The sequence below is a fragment of the Monoraphidium neglectum genome, assembly GCF_000611645.1.
Source record: "Monoraphidium neglectum strain SAG 48.87 unplaced genomic scaffold scaffold00091, whole genome shotgun sequence".
Taxonomy (NCBI): Eukaryota; Viridiplantae; Chlorophyta; class Chlorophyceae; order Sphaeropleales; family Selenastraceae; genus Monoraphidium; species Monoraphidium neglectum.
The window spans coordinates 14,696-33,340 of NW_014013537.1; the positions used below are offsets into that span (position 1 = coordinate 14,696).

Sequence of the window (18,645 nt, forward strand, 5' to 3'; positions counted from 1 at the left end):
TCACACTGGACTCGCTGTAAACAAATCATGTGCCGCAAAGACTCACATCCAACACAACAGACATGAGGTGCATATGTGCGGCCCACTGGTGCGGGCGTTGCGCCGTGCTGCCGAATTTGAATGATGTCGACGCATTCAAATCGCTGTGGGCGCCATGAGCTGCATCATCTTTCTGGCACCTGCGCAAGACCCGCCGCCAAATTTATCAGTTTTTCAGAACTCTAGTGTGGTCATGAGGACTTTGATCATCACAGCTGAGTGCGTTCACTGACACACCACATATGCACGCCCGCCGTCCTGTGAGCAGCTTGGCAAGTACCTGTGGCATTCAGCCACGAGTGCAGGTTCATCTGCGTTCGGGCCATTATCGTCCTTGCATCCGGGCTGCCTCTCCTTGATGATGCCGGGACGCAACAAGGGCGCTGTTATCTTGCATGGGCAGCACGCCTCGTTCTACGGCATTGCGCACCTGGAGGTGCTTGCCCCCACAAGTTTGCAGCTTGTGATGGAGCTTCCGACCTGCGTACAACATCAAGACTGCATACAATTCTTTGGACTAACACTGTTCACACCCGGTGGTGATTGGCTGGTGTTGGTGCTTGCTGGTACTGGTGTATTTGCTGCCTTGTGTGCGAGTGATGATGTTGCCTGACGCTGCACCCGCCACCCGACCAAACAGGCGGCGTGTACCCAGGCCGTGATATCCAGTCGCCTGCATCGCATACGCCTGAATGTCTCTGGAGAGGGCAGCTGTCCAAGGCACCTGCACCTGCACCAGCACAAACCAAATTCGCACCACCCTTATGATAACGGCACGGTGCTCTCCTGCACAAGCTTGTTGAGATTTGGTTTGTTATGGAAACATCAAGGGGCACCCTAATTAGTCATACGGGGCATCCATCACAGCAGCCTGCCCCCACCCACCCCACCCCACCCCGTGGGCATTGCTGCGTCACTCCAACTGGCGCACTGTCCAGGCACTGTCCGTCCGTTGTACAACAAGAAGCAGCTTCCGGTAAACGCAGTATGCTATCCTTGCGCCACGAATGTGTATTGTATGCTTGCCAACAGGTTGCGTAGATCGCGAACCAACAAGCAGTGCCGTTGCGCCGTTTCGCGCGATCAATTCTTCCATTCTTGCTCCATCAACAATAATCAATTTCAGGTCAAGGTGGCTGCAAACGCGGCCACAGTGCGAGGGCCTGTCGGCGCCACCTGCCAGCCGGGCTAGTCTGCTGCAGGATGGATGAGCGCGCAGAGGCGGTCGCGCCCGCCGCGCTCGCGCTCAGTGCAATGGTGGATATCGCATCGACACTATCGATGATATTCTTTGCGTGCGTCGAGGCCGGCCCGCTGCGCGACGCGCTGCTGCCGCATACAGCGGACCCTGCGCTTGATGCCGCAGCGGCGCTGCTCGACCTGCTGCTGGCCTCCCTGCTGCGCGCCGTCGCCACGGTTGGCTGCGCGCCCCGCGGCGCGGGGCTCGGCGCAGCGATAGCGGCGCACGTGGTCTCGGGCGGTTGGCTGGTGGCAAAGGCGGCGGTCACGCTGACGCTGGCTATGTCCCCCGGCCGGAAGCTGCCCAGCGGGCAGCTGGTCGCGGGCGACGTCACCCTGCGCGTGCCAGGCCTGCTGGCCACAGAGGCGCTGGGCGTCCTCTTTTCTGGGTGAGTTGCTGCCTGGTATGGTGCCAGCCCTGGACACCGCACTCCCGCACAGTCGAGTGATACCTTGCTCGCAACATCCAAACAGAGGGCACATGCAAGCCACATGGCACGCAGCACCAACAAGCACCATCCTCTACTGCTGCCCTGCCTGCACCGCCAGGCTGCTACTCGCCCAGGCCGTCGCCTTCCGCCGCGTGCTGCAGCAGCGGGCGCCCCGCGACGCCCTGTCCTCGCTGCGCCCGCTGCTCCCGGATGCACGCGAGTGGCTGGAGCGCCGCCAGTCGCTGACGCGCGAGTGGGTCGAGGCCGGGGCCCCGCCTGAGCCCCCTCCCCCTAGGGGCGCTTGGCGCAAGGCAACCACCCGCGTCGTCGCGGCGCCGTCGGCGGTCGCTGCGGCCGTCGTTACGGCCGTCTCGCCGCCCGCGGCAGCGGCGCCGGCCGCACGAGCAGGGGCTGCGGCGGCGCCGCCGGCGGCGGAGCTCGCGCTGCCGCTGCTGGCGGGGCCGCCATGGGGCAGCGACGACGAGGAGGGTTCAGAGGGGATGCAGAGTGCGGCGTCCCACGCGGCAGCCAGCAGCTCAAGAGCCAATAGCTTCTGCACTGCGCTGTCGGAGCCAATCGAGCGGTCGTCGTCTGACCTTGACAGAGCAGTGTAGTCGAGGCGGTCAGGGCAAATTAACGTAGGGCAGCCTGGCTTTTGCAAGAGCAGCGGTGAACCCAAGGCGCTGCAGCGGCATTGAGTCCACGCCAGCTCGTGCCGATGATGTGGAGCGCATGTGAATTGGCTGAGCAGGCAGCGGTGCTTGTGCGCTTGCCGGCGCCCGTGCGCCAGCATCGCGTGCACCCGTGCTTTCAGGTTTTTACCTGCACAATAAACGCGCGAGAGTGTATGTGCCCCTGTACCACAGAACAATCGTACCGCCGGTATTTTCTTCCTTTCTGCCTTGCTAGTTGCGCAACGCGCATGGCGTGCCTGTGCTCCACTTCATTTGGTCGCAGTAACATGACTGGTGTTTGTGGCTGGCTAAGTGAAGATTGTGCAACAGATGTCTCAAGCAAGACCGGTGCACCGACCATGTGATGCAGCACAGCCTGCGATTGCAGGCAGCCACCGCAGAGACCAGAGGTTGAAACCACGCTGCGATCAGGAGAGCAGGGCGCAGGTGGTCTGAGCTACCAAGGAAGCCATCAGGCGCCACTTATTCTCCTCTGTCGCGACCCCACTCCCTTCACCAGGAGCGACAAAAGGTGCGCACAACGCAAACGGCCACCAACCCCCTGGCCGCAGGGGCTGCTGGCCCTGCGAGTGTGCAGGTAGGTCCTCCGCTATGGTACCGCTGCAGGAGCTGCTGCGGATGCCCACAAGCGACATGATTGTGGTGCTCCCATAGCAGCTGGCCCCAACGCGGCAGCAAACGCCCTTGCTATGGATTGCGCAATCCGGCTGCACCGTCGGAGCCTCAGAGCCAAGGGCTTGAGCCAGTTGGGGGTCGGTTGTGGTCCCGCTGCATATCGTCGCGATCAGCAGCCTCCGCACACCCGCCGTGGCGCACGCCCTCACCACGTTGCGCATGCCCTGGAAGAAGCGTGAGCACGGCAGGAACAGTCCCCTTCGGCTAGTGGCTGGGGGAGCCCAATTCAAACAGGGGTGCAATACACACTTCAACAGTAGTCTGCATGCCTACAAGTGACGGAGAAGTAACCCACAATGCTTCCTGAACCTGGCTATGCTGCAGGCAGCTCGTATACTGCTTTCTCACCAGAATGATGCGACGTCTTGACGCCTCGTCCAAGGCCCCCTCGCCTGCGCGCCCTGCGGCGCAAGCGCCAAGCTGCACGACAGCCGCGACAGGGCTGTGGGCGCCCAGCGCCTCGAGCAGCAGCTCGGGGCCGTCCGCCTCGCAACCCTGCGGGTGTTGAGGGGTGCGGTTTTGAAGGCCGCTTGTCCTTTCTTGAGCATCAGGGCCTGGGCATTGGCAGACACCAATTCAGGCAAGAAACAAACGCAAACTCCTGCAGCATTTTGTTTCATCGGAGGGGAAGGCTAGGGAGCTCGGGTGGGGCAGATGCGCATTGCATGCACATGCACGCACCTGGCACCAGACGAGGCCCGGCTCCAAGGGGCACAGCGGCGGCCGCTGGTCAAACAACAGGACCTTGGGGCAGCCGCGGTCAAGCAGGGCGCGCCCCAAATGCAGGGCGGCCCAGCTGCTGCCGGCTGTGATCAGGATTGGCGCGTCCAAGGGCGAAGCAGCAATCGGGGGCATCCCACTGCCCTTCCAACGGTCTGCATGTAGTCTGTTGGCAGCATCAAGGTGACCGTCTGCTTGCCTTGTGGCGGCCGGGGCCATGAATGAAGTGCGCAAAGGTCCAGGCCGACCAGGCGTGGCTGTGAGGGACTGTCGTGAAAAGCGGGATCGCGTGCGCACGCGCCTTCACGCACGCTCGCTGCTGCAGCTGCATAGTGCAACCTTATAGAATGGCGATGAAGCGCCTTGTCATACACTAATTCGACGATCCGAGGCCCATGTCATGTTTTGACGACAACTGCTCGACGCAAATTGAAATTGTCTCCCTACCCGTCCGCCTCAGGGTAGTGTCTGACGCAACCCCGATAGGTGATAGGAGTAGCTGGTAAATAAGATGCCTAATTCAAGTTCTTGAACTGGCCGCGGTCCTTCGTTCTCACTCGCCCGTGTCACCCGAACAGCAACTTGGTCCGGCTCCCTACGTCGCACCTCTTCTACTGCTCGCATGATGCATACTCATATTTGGCCAACTCGCCGGTCGCCTCTGATCTGATCACAACTGGAGTGACAACAACGGCAGCTAGAGGAGTGCGTGCGGTGTGATGCAGGCGTTGCTGAAGGGTTCTACTTGGTCGCGGGGGTCCAGCGGTCCGCCGGAGCGACGGAAAACCCCGGCGCCGTTGCATGCGTCGCGCCCCAGGTGCGCGGACTCATCGCGCCAGGCGTGGCATGTGCACAACATGGGCTGCCTGCTTATAGCAAGCCGGCAAGCAGGCGTTCTATGCGCCGTGCGTGCTGACTGCGCCCTGCATCCTCGCAGAGCCCGACGGACGGCCCATCTGCAGCCGGCGGCGGTAGCCCCAGGCACAAGCGAACACAACCCTGATGAGCAGCAGCAGCTGCCGCAGCGGCACGAGCAGCAGGAGCCGCAGCAGGCGCAGGAGCCACAGCAACAGCAGCAAACCAAGCGCCTGCGCCTGCCGGGCTGGCTTCCCAACAGGGAGGCACGCGCCCTGCTGGTCGGCTGCTGGCAGCTGCTGCGCGCCAACCTGGCGGCGGTGGTTGTGATCCATGCCATCAAGGAGGCCATTGTTTTCGTCCTTCACAGGACCACTCAGCGCATGACCAATGCAGGTGATCTCAAAGTCCAGCTGCCGGGCCGGGCTCGCGCCGTGTGCATATACATGCGCAGGGGTCCCTGGCGTGGTCTGCCAGGCGCCATAGCAGCATGCAGCCAGCGCCTGCGGCCCCTCAAGCGCCGCGCCCGCCCGCAACTTGACGCCCTTCCGTCCTCCGCGCAGTTGCGGAGGGCATGCTGGGGGTGCAGCTGCCGCCGTTTGTCAACCCGTGGTACCTTTTCCTGGACCCAAAATTCGTGGAGGTCCACTGGGGTGAGCGCCCTGGCCGTCGTGAGCTGCCGCAGCAGTGCCCACCGGGGGTGACCATTTGTCGGGGCCAGCACCAGCACCAGCACGGCGCTCGGCACCGCCAGCAGCGCGTGACTGGGTCGCGCGCCGCCGCGCTCTGCAGGCACGTGCAGGGGTCCCTGTGCGCGCGCGGCCCGAGCGGAAGGCGGGTGGCCCCATCGCTCCCCGCGTGGGTGCGTGATCAGCACCAACCGCCTTCCAACCACGGACCCCCCCGCCTCCGCGTCTGCACTGGTCCACCTTGCTCACGCAGGCTACCAATTTGTGGTGGCGCTGTTTTTCCTAGTATCGCTGCCGGTCAACATCCTGTTCAATGCGGCTGCCAGCAGCACAGCCGCACTCGTCTGCACCGGGCGCCACAGATGGGCCGACCCCCCTGGCACAAGCAAAGGCGGCGGCGGCCCGGCCACCACCACCACCGGCAGCGGCAGCAGCAGCAGCGGCAGCAGCGGCGGCAGCGGCAGCAAGCTAAGCATCAGCGGCGGCACGGCAGGCGGCAGGCGCGCGGCCGCTGCGGCAGCAGCCATGGCCTCGGGCGCGAAAGGGGGCGCCTCATTCGCCGCCGCGGGCGCCGGGCGCGGCGGAGGCGCCACGTTCAAGGGGGACACTCAGGGCCAGCAGCAGCAGCAGCCGGAGCAGCAGCAGCCGGCGCGCGCGCCGCCGCACCCCGGCACCGGCCCAGTCGCGCAGCTGAAGGCCGGCCTGGCCGAGGCGCGCCGCGGCTGGCGCGCCGCCGCGCCGTCCCTGCGGCGCGTGTGGCTCGTGGACCTCGCCTTCAACGCGTGGTCGCTGCCGCTGCAGGCGGCGTCGCTGCTGGTGCTGCCCGTCTTCTGGACCTTCCCCCGCCTGCTCGCCATCCAGCTGGCCGTCCCAGCGGCCGTGCTCGCCGGCACCGCGCCCGCCGCGTCGCTCGCGCGCTCGCGGCAGCTGATGGCGAAGCATGCGGCGGCCTACGCGTGGCCGTACCTCGCGCTCACCCTCGGCGCGCGGGGCTTAGACGCCGGGAAGCAGGCGCTGCTGCTGGCGGTGCCGGAGCGCTGGTGGCGCGAGGTCATAGAGGTGCCCATCGCCGTGACCATCGGGTTTGCGATCGCCAAGCTGCTGCTCGTGAGGATGCAGGACCTGCTGCCGCTGGCGACCTACCTGCGGCTACAGAAGGAGGAGGGCGGCGGCGCGACCATCGGCGGCAGCGGCGGCGGCGGCAGCGGCGATCATGGCGGCAGCAGCGTCGGCAGCGCTGGCACGCCGCAGTCGGGTAGCGGCGGCGGGAGCGAGGGCGACTGATGGCGTTGCGCCGGACCTGTGCGACTGCTTCGAGACGCCAGCTTGTCTGTTCAGGACTGGCGACTCTCGCTTTCTTGACTGCTTGACTGCATTCCGCTGCACCCTCGACACGCCTGTGCGCCGTCGCGCCGCGGCAGATTGCAAGTTGAAACCTTTGGGATGTTACAATCTTCATCGGCGCCAGGGGCTCTCGCGAGCGGGCACTAATTCATGCGGGCGGGCACCAGGCGGGGAAAAGTTGGACCCTGCCGGTGTGCACGCGGGTGGGCAACCCGCGCCTGGCGGCTAAGGCGCGTCCCGGGGTGGCGGATTGCAGCGCAACTTGCTGAGGACACGGAGGGCGGGAGGCATGGGGGTCTGCAAGCCATTGATGGGCGCGCGTGTGGAAGAAGGGCACACCTCGCATCCATGCAGGAGGAAGTCAGGCAGCAGTTGCCAAACTTCGAAACAAAATTGCGATAGGTAATATTGATTTATTGTGCACAAGCCCATGGGCTTCACCACGCATCACAAAGGCAACGAACCGGCGCTGGCGGCAAGAGGGAGCAAGCGCTGAGCCCGACGGCTCAGGCTCTTGTGCATGGGCTGTGCATGCGTACCTCGCACAACCACCCTAATAACGCCCTGGTGTGCGTGGGGGAAAAATATCGTCGTTTGGGTCCACGTGCTCGCTGCATTGACTGACAGCAAGGCGACAGAGGTTGGCGAGGCCGGCGGTGCTGCAATATGATCACTCATCCCCAGCCAAAGCTGCTCAACGCTCATTGTCAACCATTTGAGCATGCCACACCCTGTATCCTCGCGAAGCCAAAGGCCTGTGCACAGGGTTGCGTGCGGTCAGCAAATGCATTTTGCCATCACAGGTTGCACATCACGGGAGCGCTGGCTGTGGCGCCGTCCGCGACGATAACGTCATCGCGGCTTGACCTCGTTGTGCACCTCATAAGACCCGAGGATCGCCCGCTGGCTGGCGTCGGCGACGATGCAGCAGCAGGAGTCCCAGCAGCTGCCCCTCCAGGGCCCGTCATAAGCGGCGGGCGCCAGGGAGTCGGCGGCGCAGAGGGGGGCGTACTTGAGGGGCTCCATCCACTTGCACATGCCCATCACGATCATGGTGGCTGCAGGGGCCAGGGGGAGGCGTGATTGTGTGCGTGTGCACATCATGCGATGAGAATTTGCGTGCATGCACGTGCAATCCGGCAACGGTGGACGAGTGGTCGATGGGTGGGCAGGTGTGTGGCAGCTGTTGAGTCGTTTTGCTACGAGCCAGTGGAACAAGTTGATTGATTTGACAGCATGAACGTGTCTCCATTGCCTCACCTCTACCAGGGACTGACACACAACTCAAATTTGCGAAATAGGATTGTTCAAGCAACCTTGAAGTGAATGGCAAATGCTGGGCACCCCATCACGCTGCCGTGGCTCACCCGCCATCTGGTTGTACATTTCCGCGTCCGGCACCCATGACGTCATCCCCAGATCCCTCTCACACCGTGACCCGTCAGTGTGAAGCTCCACGCCATACATCTGGCTGCAAAGACAGGGTGGGGATATGGTGAATTGGGTGGACGTGGGTGAGGTTGAGGGGGAGCTGTTGTTAGCGGGAGGGTGGGGGTAAGGGGGTTTGGGGCGTGTTCGCTGCTGCTGGTGATCCAAAAGACCGTGATGCAAGAGTGAGAGGGCAGGTTGCATTGGGGATCCCTCCCACTGCTGCAAGCGTACGTGTCAATTTGCAGCCTTATATCATGACACAAGGCTGGTGAGGATCTGTCGTGTCGAGGGCCGTCATGTGCTACTCACTAGATCCTGTAGCGCTCGATGTTGATCAGATCAGCAATCAGCCACAGCAGCCTCTTGAACCTGTCGAGCCATGCACGTTATGGCCCCAGTAGCAATGTTAAAAGGCTGATGCCCTTCGATTGATGATATTGCTGGTGAGGAAGCAAGGAGGCGCGCTGAAGGAGCGCCAGCAGACAATGAGGGTGCGTGTGCAGCCATTGCGGAAACCCATCGCCAAGCATCCTCGTGTGCGGTCGACGGGCGCTCACAGCGGCTCCGAGGGCAGACGCCGCACGATGCCACGGTCTTTGCCCAGGGGCCCGGCGGCGATGATGCGCTTCACATGGCCAAATGAGAAGTCGTGCGGCGTGAGGAGGTACCTGAGTCCGCCAGGGTTGCGCCGCGTAAAGTTGGGTGTCATGACTTGGCATGTTGCGGTCAGTGCAACGCATGAAGCGTAGCAATCCACTCGACCGCTCACACCTTGCAGCAACTGCTTGCCAATGCCAGCAGCCGCCAGCGCCTCAGCCCCAGCCTCAGGCCCGACCTCACAGCGATGCTTGGTGCACGCACACGGCCGCACCTGCAGCATGCGGCATAGCACCCCATCGCCCGATTCGTCTGCCAAACCCCTTCGCATCCCCCTTGCCTCCCGTATCCACGCCCACCGGCCGTGCGCCCCTGGCGTGATCATGGCCATCGCGTGGGCCTTGGCCACGTCCCTCACATCAACCGCCTTGAGCAGGTACTCAGGGTACCTGTGCGTGTGCGCATGCGTGTGTGCGCGCGTGTGGGTGAGTGTGTTTGAGTACGTGTGTGTGCATTAAAGCAGAGTGCTTCGCCCATGCGCTCAGGGCGTCACAAACACTAAGTCAAGTGAGAAGTCACAGCTTTCAGAGGGACCGTCTTGGATTCTTTCCATTGGCATCATCGTGGGGGCCCAGCCAAGAGCGCCTGCCTTCAGCCAGCAGCCGCTCCCCTCAACCATCCCCTGGCCTCCCAGCAGTGCCCGGCCATTGCACCTCACCCCACGGACATGTCCCCGCGCAGCATGCGCCGCATCACGTGCACGCTCTGCGCCGTGGAGTGCCCAAAGTCCATCGGCGGGCCGAACACCAGCCCAGGCAGCAGGGCCACCAGGTCCCAGCGGCCCTGCGCGCCCGCGGCCTCCCAGGCGGCCTTCTCCGCCAGGGTTTTTGACAGCTCGTATGCGTATTCAGAATCAGTTGCCTGGGGATGAGGTTTCAGACACCAATTTTGTTGGGTGTCTGGTGAGCTTTTCGTTCAACTCAGAGGCTGGAGGAATCCTGGTGCAAGGCTCTGCTACCGTGGCAACGGCAGAAAGAAAGAGGGGGCCAGGAAAAGCAGGGCACGGGTAGGCGGGCCTCATGGCAACTGGGGCAAGCTGGCAGCTCAAGCTGCCAGCACCGCCCCGCCCCGGCTGCAATGTGCGCGATAGATCGTCAGAGCAGCCACGGGCTGCCTCAGTACGTGCACGGCAAGGCAACACAGCTGTCCCTGACCGCTTGCCTGGTCGTTCCAGTCTGCCTCGGTGTAGGTGCGCCCGGGGATGGGATACGACAGCACCGCCGTGATGGATGACGTCAGCACGACGCGGCCCACGCTGGGCGTGCGGTTCACGGAGTCTGGGACAGCGTGTGCATTCGCAAATGCACACCGCGGACCGTCGTGCACAGGTAGCAAGGATGAGTCAGCAGCGGCCAGGGTGAGACGAGCAGGGGTGCCGGGGAAGTTGCTGCGCAGCCAGCAGCAGGGGCGGGATTGCTCAGGCTGACGCCTGCTGTGCAGCAGCATGCCATAACGTCTTCTGTTTGCTCACCCAGAACGTTCCGTGTTCCCTCAACTGCCGGCTTGATCAGGGTTTCTTGCACCTTGTCTGCCCTGCGTGGGGTGGAAGGGCCGTTTGCAGCAAGGTCTGGTTGATGGCGACCAGGCGCGAAGCACCCAGCACAGCCTGCGGTCTCGCCGCGTCGGTTCCACCTTTCCGGCCGGCCGCCGCACCTGACGCCGATGGCGAAGGGGCTGGCGGTGTGCATGACGCAGTCGCAGCCGGCGACGGCGGCGTCGAAGCTGCCCGGCACGAGGAGGTCGCAGCCCTCAAACACGCGCAGGTGCTTGCCGGCCCCGGGCAGGCGCGTCAAGAATTGCGCCTTTGCGCGGGACCGCACCGCGGCGTGCACTGCTCTCGCGTGCGTGCGTGCGTGTGTGTGTGTGTGTGTGTGTGTGTGTGTGTGTGTGTGTGTGTGTGTGTGTGTGTGTGTGTGTGTGCGTGTGCGCGTGTGTGCAGGGTAAGGGTGTGAGTTGGCAAGCGCCGATAGTGGGCATGCTGTTGAAGGGAAGTGCGGCAGAGCTGCCAATGGCAGCGCTGGAGTGCTGCCCCACAGCACGGTTTGGCATGGGTCGGGCATGTGAAACATACCCCAACCTCCTCGCTCGCTTATCGTACTCAACACCCACGCACCGGTGTGGCCTGCGGCCAGCAGTCGCTGCACGACGAACGCAGCAACGTAGCCGCTCGCGCCCGTCACGCAAACTGTCCGCTTGGCAGCCTCATGCTCTGCCGCGCACAACGGCACCCGCAGCTCCAGCGGCTTCGTCACTGCCTCCATCGCTCAGGGTATGCACGGCGGCGGGTGACTGCACTGAGGCGTCCGTGCAGCAAACGGGCGAGGCGGGATGCAGGCTGGGTGGCGCCGCTGGTGCAGCCCTTGACCTGGGCCGTGGGCCCTGCAGATGGCCGCGGCCCGTATTTACGGTTCGAAACAGCTGTACAATTGATAACGAACGCTCCTTGGAGCTGAGATCGCTTATCGCTGGATTCCGAGCGTGTCCGTGGCGCAAGTCCTTGCCGTGATTCAGCTACAATGAATTTACTGCTCATTGCATAGCGAGCAGCTCCCCCCGGACGCAAGTAGACCCCATCGCTTGGCACAGGCGCAGTCCACCCGGTGCCGACAGTCGAGTGCCCCGCGACACGACACACCAGCACGGGTCTGGTTGGTCATATGGGCCATGGACAAGACCGGCCCGCACGCGTGTGATGAATGCATTTGAGGAGGTGGCCTGCAGCAGCAGTTTGTGGCCCCCAGCCGAGTCCCGACGGCCCCTCAACCCAGGCGACCATCCCGGAAGCATCGCTGAACAGAGGCAAGCATGCCTCCCTGCCTCCCGCCGTTCGCACCCCTTGAGTTCGTCCTGCCCTGACCTTCAGCTCACACCTGAAAATCTGAAAGCGTGGCACGCTCTCTAAGACAAGCCAGAACACCCTTTACAGGCGTTCAATGCACCCCTTTGCTACAGTTGTCCGACGCTGTGCATCACCAAAACTTGCGCCAAAAACAAGGGAGGCGCACAAACCATACATCACCACTGTGCTGCCGCGGCGCCCGACAACGTCATACCCATCACTTAAACGCGCGCGGCCGCTGCGCTGGTGTTGGCAACCTTGCCCTTTGCGTGCGTTTTTGGCTGTGCGCTCGCGCTTGAGAAGCACAGGGGGGGGAGGCTGGCAGGCCTGGTGAGGCGGATGAGTTTGGTCAACAAGCTAGACCAAGGGTTGGCGCGGGGCCAACCGCTGGAGGCCCATTGACCCTGGGAGGGGTTGATGGGATGATGGATGGCGATGGCATAAATACAGAATGCATGGCTGTGTCGGGCGTGCGGCCCTGCGCATGCAGCCAGTTGGCCAAGAAGCAACCAATGGTGGGTCAAAACTCAAAAGACATAATCGGCTTGCAAAAGTGGGCCTGACGACGAAGACGGGGTCGAGAGAACAGACAGGAGCGCGCAGCTCGCAGGACAGCACCCTGCTGGGGAGTTGCCGGCGCCCTCACTGCGCCCTGCAAAACAGCTGTGGGCCTCCTGGCTGATTCAAAACGGCTCCTCGCACTCCCACAGCTCCGCTAGAAGTTCTACGGCCTCCTGCGCGTGATGGCGGGAGGAGTGGCGGTTAGCTCAGCAGGTGCGAACTCATGGCTGCTGCTGAGAAGTGAGTGATGCCGCGCAGCAAAATTGGAGCCTCCTGGCGCCACAGCTGCATGGGCGTTGAGGGGTTGGCGGCAGCTGGGCCTGTGCGCTGCTGTGCAGCTCGTGGCAGGAGCACAGTTCAGGTGCCAAGGCTCCAGGGATCGCACCTCAAGGGGCACGGGGTGCGGCAGCGGTTGAAACGACAGCAGTTGCTCGACCGTCACAGTGGGCCTGCACGAGTGAGTGTCGCACATACGCAAGGTGTGGCCACTTGGAAATGGTGCAAACGAAGGGTGTTGAATGGCCTGGCTGGTGGGACGCAAGGCACAGGATGGTGGGGCGCAAGCCACAGGCTTACGTGTAGGACCGCTTGCGCTTCCGGCTCTCCTCCTGCTCCCGTTGCGCATCTTCACTGCTGCCCTCTGAACGCCACTGCTGACGCCGCTCCAGCCACACCTCCAGGCCTGCCAAGAGAAGGCGAGCCGCACAAAAGCATCAGCAGCAGACGCTTGCGGCCAAAAACGTGGCGGCTAGTACGTATCCCGCTGCGACTACAGTCTGCTGCAGTGGCGGCAGGGGTGCGAGCCGTGGCGGCCCTGAGACGAACACGACATGTGGGCCTCACCACGATTGTGAAAGATCTCTTCGTCCTGTTCAATTCCATTTTTGCTCGAGGGCTTGTCCTCGGCCTCCCGCTTGCTCATGCTGGGTGAAGCCCCTTGCACCCGCTGCTCGTCAGAGCCCGCCCGCTCTGACTGCTGTACTTTTATCAGGCTCATCTATACTGCTCAAGATTGTCTGGAACTCAAGGAGAAGCCCTGAAGGCATTCGGTGTGCGCACTGATGATCAATTTTGATCTACGCAAAGTGGCGAACCGGATGCACGCAGTGTAGACCGACCTGTCCGGCAGAAGAGGTTGGCTGATTGGCAGAGAGTCGGTAGAAACTGCTGGATCGCCCATATCAACGTTGGTTTGGTTGGTGAGGCGGCGGGCAGGCGGCGTTGCGAGTGCTTCAGGTGACGATCAACCACACCAGTTGTTATCTGGTCACTGCGTTTGCTGCAATGCGGCAATGATGAGTATGCAGACATGTGTAATTTGATGTTGTGGCAAGCCAGCTTTGGCCATGGCACAATGCTGCCGTGGCCTGTACTGTGTTAAAAACGCCAAGTTGATCGGTCAACGCAGTGCACGGGATGCCAACATTCAGCACATGTAGGCTCCCACTGACTTGCAGTAACGGCTGATTTTGTATTCACTTATGAAATGCAGGATGACATGTTGCGACCACGTGTACCAGCCTGCACACCGATGTTGGCCTAGGGCTTCCTTCCACAAAGGCGCAGTGCACAGAGGTGCTGAGAGCATGACACGTCAATACGAACACACTCGCAAACTCGACACGGCGGACAGATATTGTGAGCTGCAGCGTCTGAAGGATGTGCATTGGCAACGGGTGGTCAGCCCGCTGTTACCGTACTGATGCATGCAGGGACACCTGAGTTCAAGCACGTTCGCGCGTACGTATCTGGGACTTCAAACCCTAGACTACTCATTGAGATGCTATTGGTTGGCCGCGGGTGGCAGAGGGGGCAGCCTCTGCTGCTCACAGGTTGAAGCGGATACGCAGGGGCACATGCACAGGGCGGCGGCCAAAGCCACGCGCGCACCTGGCTTTCGCCCTCTCCCTCAGTGAACGGCTGCTCAAGCGCAGTGTCTGCCTCGGGGACGTGTCTCCACACTTAACACAGCAAACGTGAGCGGCGCGGTCTGGCAGGGTGGGCGAGACTCAGGACAGCCAAGACGGGCATCCACATCTGAATCTTCGCTCTTAATCTTTTGCTTTTTGTTGATGCAGATGGCCGCTGTCGCTAAGCCCGGTGTTGAGAAGGCGGGTGTGGAGGCGGAGGTGGCTCAGGTGCACCGCATCAGGATCACCCTCACCTCCAGGAACGTTAAGAACCTGGAGAAAGGTGAGTTTTCAAGCGTGCGAGTCTCGCTGAGCAGGCAGCCGGCCAGTGTTGGGCGAGCAGCGTGCAGTGCAGCGGATGCAGTGCCGCTCCAGCTGACGTAGCAGCGCACCTCCGCTCACATCGCCTTTGTTGTTGCAACGGTGCAAGTCGCTCGCAGCGGGTGTCAATGTCCCTTAGCTGCTGGCGTGACAAATGACCGCGCACATAGCAGCGCTGCAGTTGAGACCACCAGCACGGAAGCGGCTCATTGGCAAGGCACCACCCTGTTGCTTTCTCAGGCCTGCCCCTCCCATCCCGCTGCAGTGTGCGCTGACCTGATCCGCGGCGCCAAGGACAAGCAGCTCAAGGTGAAGGGCCCCGTGCGCATGCCCACCAAGGTGCTGCGCATCACCACCCGCAAGTCGCCCTGCGGTGAGGGTACCAACACCTGGGACCGCTTCGAGATGCGCATCCACAAGCGCCTCATCGACCTGCGCTCCCCCGCCGACGTGGTCAAGCAGATCACCTCGATCAGGTGCGCGGCAGGCAGGGACGCCCATGGCCGGGCCCGTGCATGCGCGATGGGCACGGCCATCGGCAGGGCAAGGGTGATGGTTCAGCCGTGTGGAGTGGGGCGGGTGCGTCCTCGTGCCTGCATCAGCTGGACCGATGGGCACCCCGAGCCCGTCTCACAGTTGGGGCTTCTGACGGCTGAGCAGGTGATGGTAGCATTTGCTGATCTCCATTTCTGGTGGCAATAGCAACAGGAGGCCCGCCACCATTCCTGATGTCGCTGCCATTTCACCCCCTGCCGCCTGCAGCATCGAGCCCGGGGTTGAGGTGGAGGTCACCATCGCTGATGTGTAAAGCACCAGCAATGGGCGCGGTCGGGCGGGGGCGTCTGGTGATAGCGTGCGCAGCGTGTCTTTTGGGGCGCTGGCGCAGTGCTGCTGCTTGACCCTCGTCCACGCTCCTCATTTGAGAGCAAGGCGGTGTAACCTTGTGGCCCATGATGGTCACACCGCTCAGCAGACAGCGCTTTCATGCTGGCATGCCTCCTGCTGTGCACTGTTTGATCGTGGACGACGTGTAGACAGCAGACGCAAATGGCTCTCAGCTCACGCGGCCAGCACCACAACAAAACGCAGCACTGCCAAGGCAACGCAGGCACTAACACGTGTTAGAAGCTATGCTAGGGAATGCAGCCGTCTGACCTCGGCAATAACGCGCTCTACTTTCAGCAGGGGCTCTTCCTGCAGCAGCCGCCTGGAAGTCAGCTCAGCAGGTGGCTGAGACACGGAGTCCAGGCCCAGCAGGCCCCTGAAAGATTCTGTTGTGCTTTCGCCGAGGGAGGCCAGGTGGTAGCCACCCTGGGGGATCGGGAAATGGACACAGGCATGCTGTTCAAGCCAAGGTCTGCTGCGTGCAACCCTTGCTATGCGATGACGAGCCAAAAGTGCCAGCCCGCGGCGCCGGGCTCCTTACCTCAAGCACGAACAGGCAGCGGCCGCCGCACAGGTCAAGCGCCAGAGCCTGCGCCTCTCGGCTGAGCCAGTGGTATGTGCTGCTGCAGAACTGGAGGCTGGCCAGGGGGTCGCACCAGTGAGCATCACAGCCTGCAGGTAGAAGAGAATCAGAATTGCATCGACAGGGCCAACGTCGATGTATAGCCTTGGTGCAATACTGTGTGTGTGTGCATGCATTCAAATTGCCTGCCTGCTTGCCAGCTTGCTTACTCAGCAAACACACTTACCACCACCAGCAGCAGCAGCAGCAGGATGATGAGCAGCAGCAGCTACAGGGGCAGCCTTAGTGGCAGCAATGCTCGCCTGCGCTGACCACCAAAAGGTCTGGCTGAAATCGCCTGGCCGCAGGCAGCACGACATGCTCCCAAGCCATCAGCATGGCTGAATCACCGGCGCCGCCGGGAAGCGGCAAATTTATGGTGGTGCCCGCGCCCTCCCCGGTCCCGACGTTTGAAGCCTTGCCTGTGGTTGAGCGAGCAGAACGACATCTCAGTCCAGTGCATCCAAGCGAAGAATGTTCAAATACCATATGTGCGGCTTAGCAGGCTGCTTGACATGCATATCACCGGTGACAATACCAAATAGGGCTCTGAGGCTTCAAAGGGCAACTGCTGGGCCGGCCCACCTGTAAATGGGAAAATCCCCTGCTGGTGTGTGGACACATACAAGACGTCCGCGCTGCCATAAAATATATCCTCTGTGCCGTTGCCATGGTGCACGTCCCAGTCAACCACCATCACCCTTGAGACGCCGGGCCGCCGCAGCGCGTCCGCCACTACCACAGACACGCAGTTGATCAGCTGGGGGAGGGCCAGCGCAGGTGATCCGCAGCGTTTGCAAAGTGCGCACCCACTTGAGGGTTACCAGCGGCGTCGAAGAAGCAAATCGACGGCATAATGCTGCAACTTGTTTCGTGTAATTCCTTGCCGCGCATGCTCCAAATCACCCCACAGATGGCGCACCCCGAATCCCATAGGCCGGCTGGCAAGCACATGGTGGCCTGGAGGCCGGCCCAGGCAGAACGCTGTTGTGCTTCTGGTGTCCGTGCCGCCACGGCCCCCGGTGGCGCCGCCGCTGCTGCTGCCACCTCTGCCTGTGCTGCTTGTGCTGCTGTCATTGCTACTTGTGCTCCTGCTGCTGGCTGGGCTGCAGGGCTCGAGGACCGCGTCCAGGCATGCCAGCGCGGCGCTGGCAGTGCACAGGCTTGCTGAATATGAGCCTGGCGCGATGTACGTTGACTGAGGGAAGGAGGGGCATAAGCAGTAGTTGCAGTGCTGCTGCGGCACGTGTTGATTGCATTGCTCGACACATGTTACCTGGACAATTTGCCACAGCTTGACTGCAACGAATGGGCTGCGTCGTATAATCGAGTCTTTGGTGAGCCTGCTCGTCTCCTCACCTCATCCACCATGGCAGGTGACTGCAAGGAGGGGGCCAGAGCAACTAATGTGAATGTTCATCAGCTGGAAAGCCGATAAGACAGGCAGACCGGTGCTAATACACAAGCAGACGTGGCAGGCAGCATTGGCATTGCACTCACTTGCAGGCCCCTGCATATGCTGTCAAGCCGTTCAAGGTAGGCGCGCGGGTGCACCAGCTGCAGTGCGTCCAGCAGCGCCTCCCCCTGCCATGCCGCCAGCTCCTGTGCAGTCAGGAGCCGCATTGAGGCGTCCTGATCGAGCCCTGCTGCGCTGAGCGCCTGCTGGATGGCATGAATGCGCTCGGGGCATTCTGGATGGCCCTCCTGTTCCAGTTTACAGGGTGTTCTAGTGTAAGAGTGTGTGTGTGTGGGTGAAAAAGGGATCGACCGCATGGGACAAAGGGGCACTTTGACAGACATCAGGGGGGATGAGAGAATTCCAGCGTCCTGTGGTCGCCCGCTTCTGGAGCCATGCAGGCTCACGGGATTGGACTCTGCAGCATCACACGTATGGCAACTGCAGCAAAGGAAGACAAGTAGCCTTTTGTCAAGCATCATTCACCTTGGCATGGCCGGATGCAGGCACAACAGCACGAAGGATGCTGCGCACAGGAGAGGGCGATGCGTTGACAGCACAGGTTCGAACAGGGTGCCGCTGGACCCGCGCCGATCGCCACTGACATGAGCTACTAACGCAAGTTTGCAGGACAAGGACATGTGAAGCTGATGCCAATGCCATGTGTGAGCTGTGTCTGCTGTGGATCGCAGAACGTGCGTCTTAAAGTGGGGGCAGGGACCTGTCACTGATGAACTGATCTGAGTGGCTCAAGCAGCTGCGTTGTTGCGGTTCGCGGTACAGTAATGACATCAAAAATCGAGTTCCGTATGCGGTATCTCTGCAATTGCGTTTGGTTTGCACAGGATGGACGATCCCTTTGACGATGTGCTGGATGAGCTTCAAATCGACGCGTCCCTGGCAGCTTGGCCTGCAGGGCCCGGTTCAGCAGGAGGAGCGGATTCCTTCAAAGGGTTTCTGTGCGGAGCTTCTGAAGGGGGCGCTGGCCCAACAGGCACCTGTCACGACGCAGCGCGCGCAGCACGTCGCGCGCCGCTTGCTCCGCGTGACAACAACGGCGGCAACCAGCACTTCAGCGGCCAGGTGTTTGGGAGCCAGCCTATCAATGGCACATTACAAGCTTCAGGTGCGTAGTTTTCGTGGTAGATATGCTGACGGGTGGGAGCTCCGTAGCATTTACTGCCTTGGCACAACAATTAGCCTGCTGCCTTGCCTTGCAATGCTGCCCTTTGTGCCAGCAGGATTGAATGTCCCTGAGCCACGCAGCCTCGATGTC

At 62.0% G+C, this 18,645-nt stretch overlaps 4 protein-coding genes across 4 annotated transcripts; 3 read left to right on the forward strand and 1 right to left on the reverse strand.

Annotated features, from left to right (window-relative positions):
* Nucleotides 1-1,293: 1,293 nt before the first annotated feature.
* MNEG_0980 (hypothetical protein) lies at nt 1,294-2,323 on the forward strand (the record flags this gene model as incomplete). Its single annotated transcript, XM_014050535.1, has 2 exons — nt 1,294-1,667; nt 1,828-2,323. 2 exons carry the CDS (start codon nt 1,294-1,296, stop codon nt 2,321-2,323), a joined length of 870 nt encoding a protein of 289 aa, XP_013905989.1.
* A 2,714-nt stretch (nt 2,324-5,037) lies between these two features.
* Nucleotides 5,038-6,627, forward strand: MNEG_0981 (hypothetical protein; the record flags this gene model as incomplete). The annotated part of the gene is made up of 3 exons (XM_014050536.1): nt 5,038-5,050; nt 5,218-5,307; nt 5,597-6,627. 3 exons carry the CDS (start codon nt 5,038-5,040, stop codon nt 6,625-6,627), a joined length of 1,134 nt encoding a protein of 377 aa, XP_013905990.1.
* Nucleotides 6,628-7,539: 912 nt separating this feature from the next.
* MNEG_0982 (heme peroxidase-related protein) lies at nt 7,540-11,036 on the reverse strand (the record flags this gene model as incomplete). Its single annotated transcript, XM_014050537.1, has 10 exons — nt 7,540-7,745; nt 8,055-8,158; nt 8,428-8,487; nt 8,676-8,786; nt 9,075-9,164; nt 9,434-9,636; nt 9,898-10,052; nt 10,247-10,308; nt 10,429-10,606; nt 10,889-11,036. The coding sequence occupies 10 exons, from the start codon at nt 11,034-11,036 to the stop codon at nt 7,540-7,542; spliced, it is 1,317 nt and encodes a 438-aa protein (XP_013905991.1).
* Nucleotides 11,037-14,253: 3,217 nt separating this feature from the next.
* On the forward strand, nt 14,254-15,214 carry MNEG_0983 (40S ribosomal protein S20-1; the record flags this gene model as incomplete). The annotated part of the gene is made up of 3 exons (XM_014050538.1): nt 14,254-14,368; nt 14,672-14,882; nt 15,169-15,214. The coding sequence occupies 3 exons, from the start codon at nt 14,254-14,256 to the stop codon at nt 15,212-15,214; spliced, it is 372 nt and encodes a 123-aa protein (XP_013905992.1).
* Between the last annotated feature and the right edge of the window lie 3,431 nt (nt 15,215-18,645).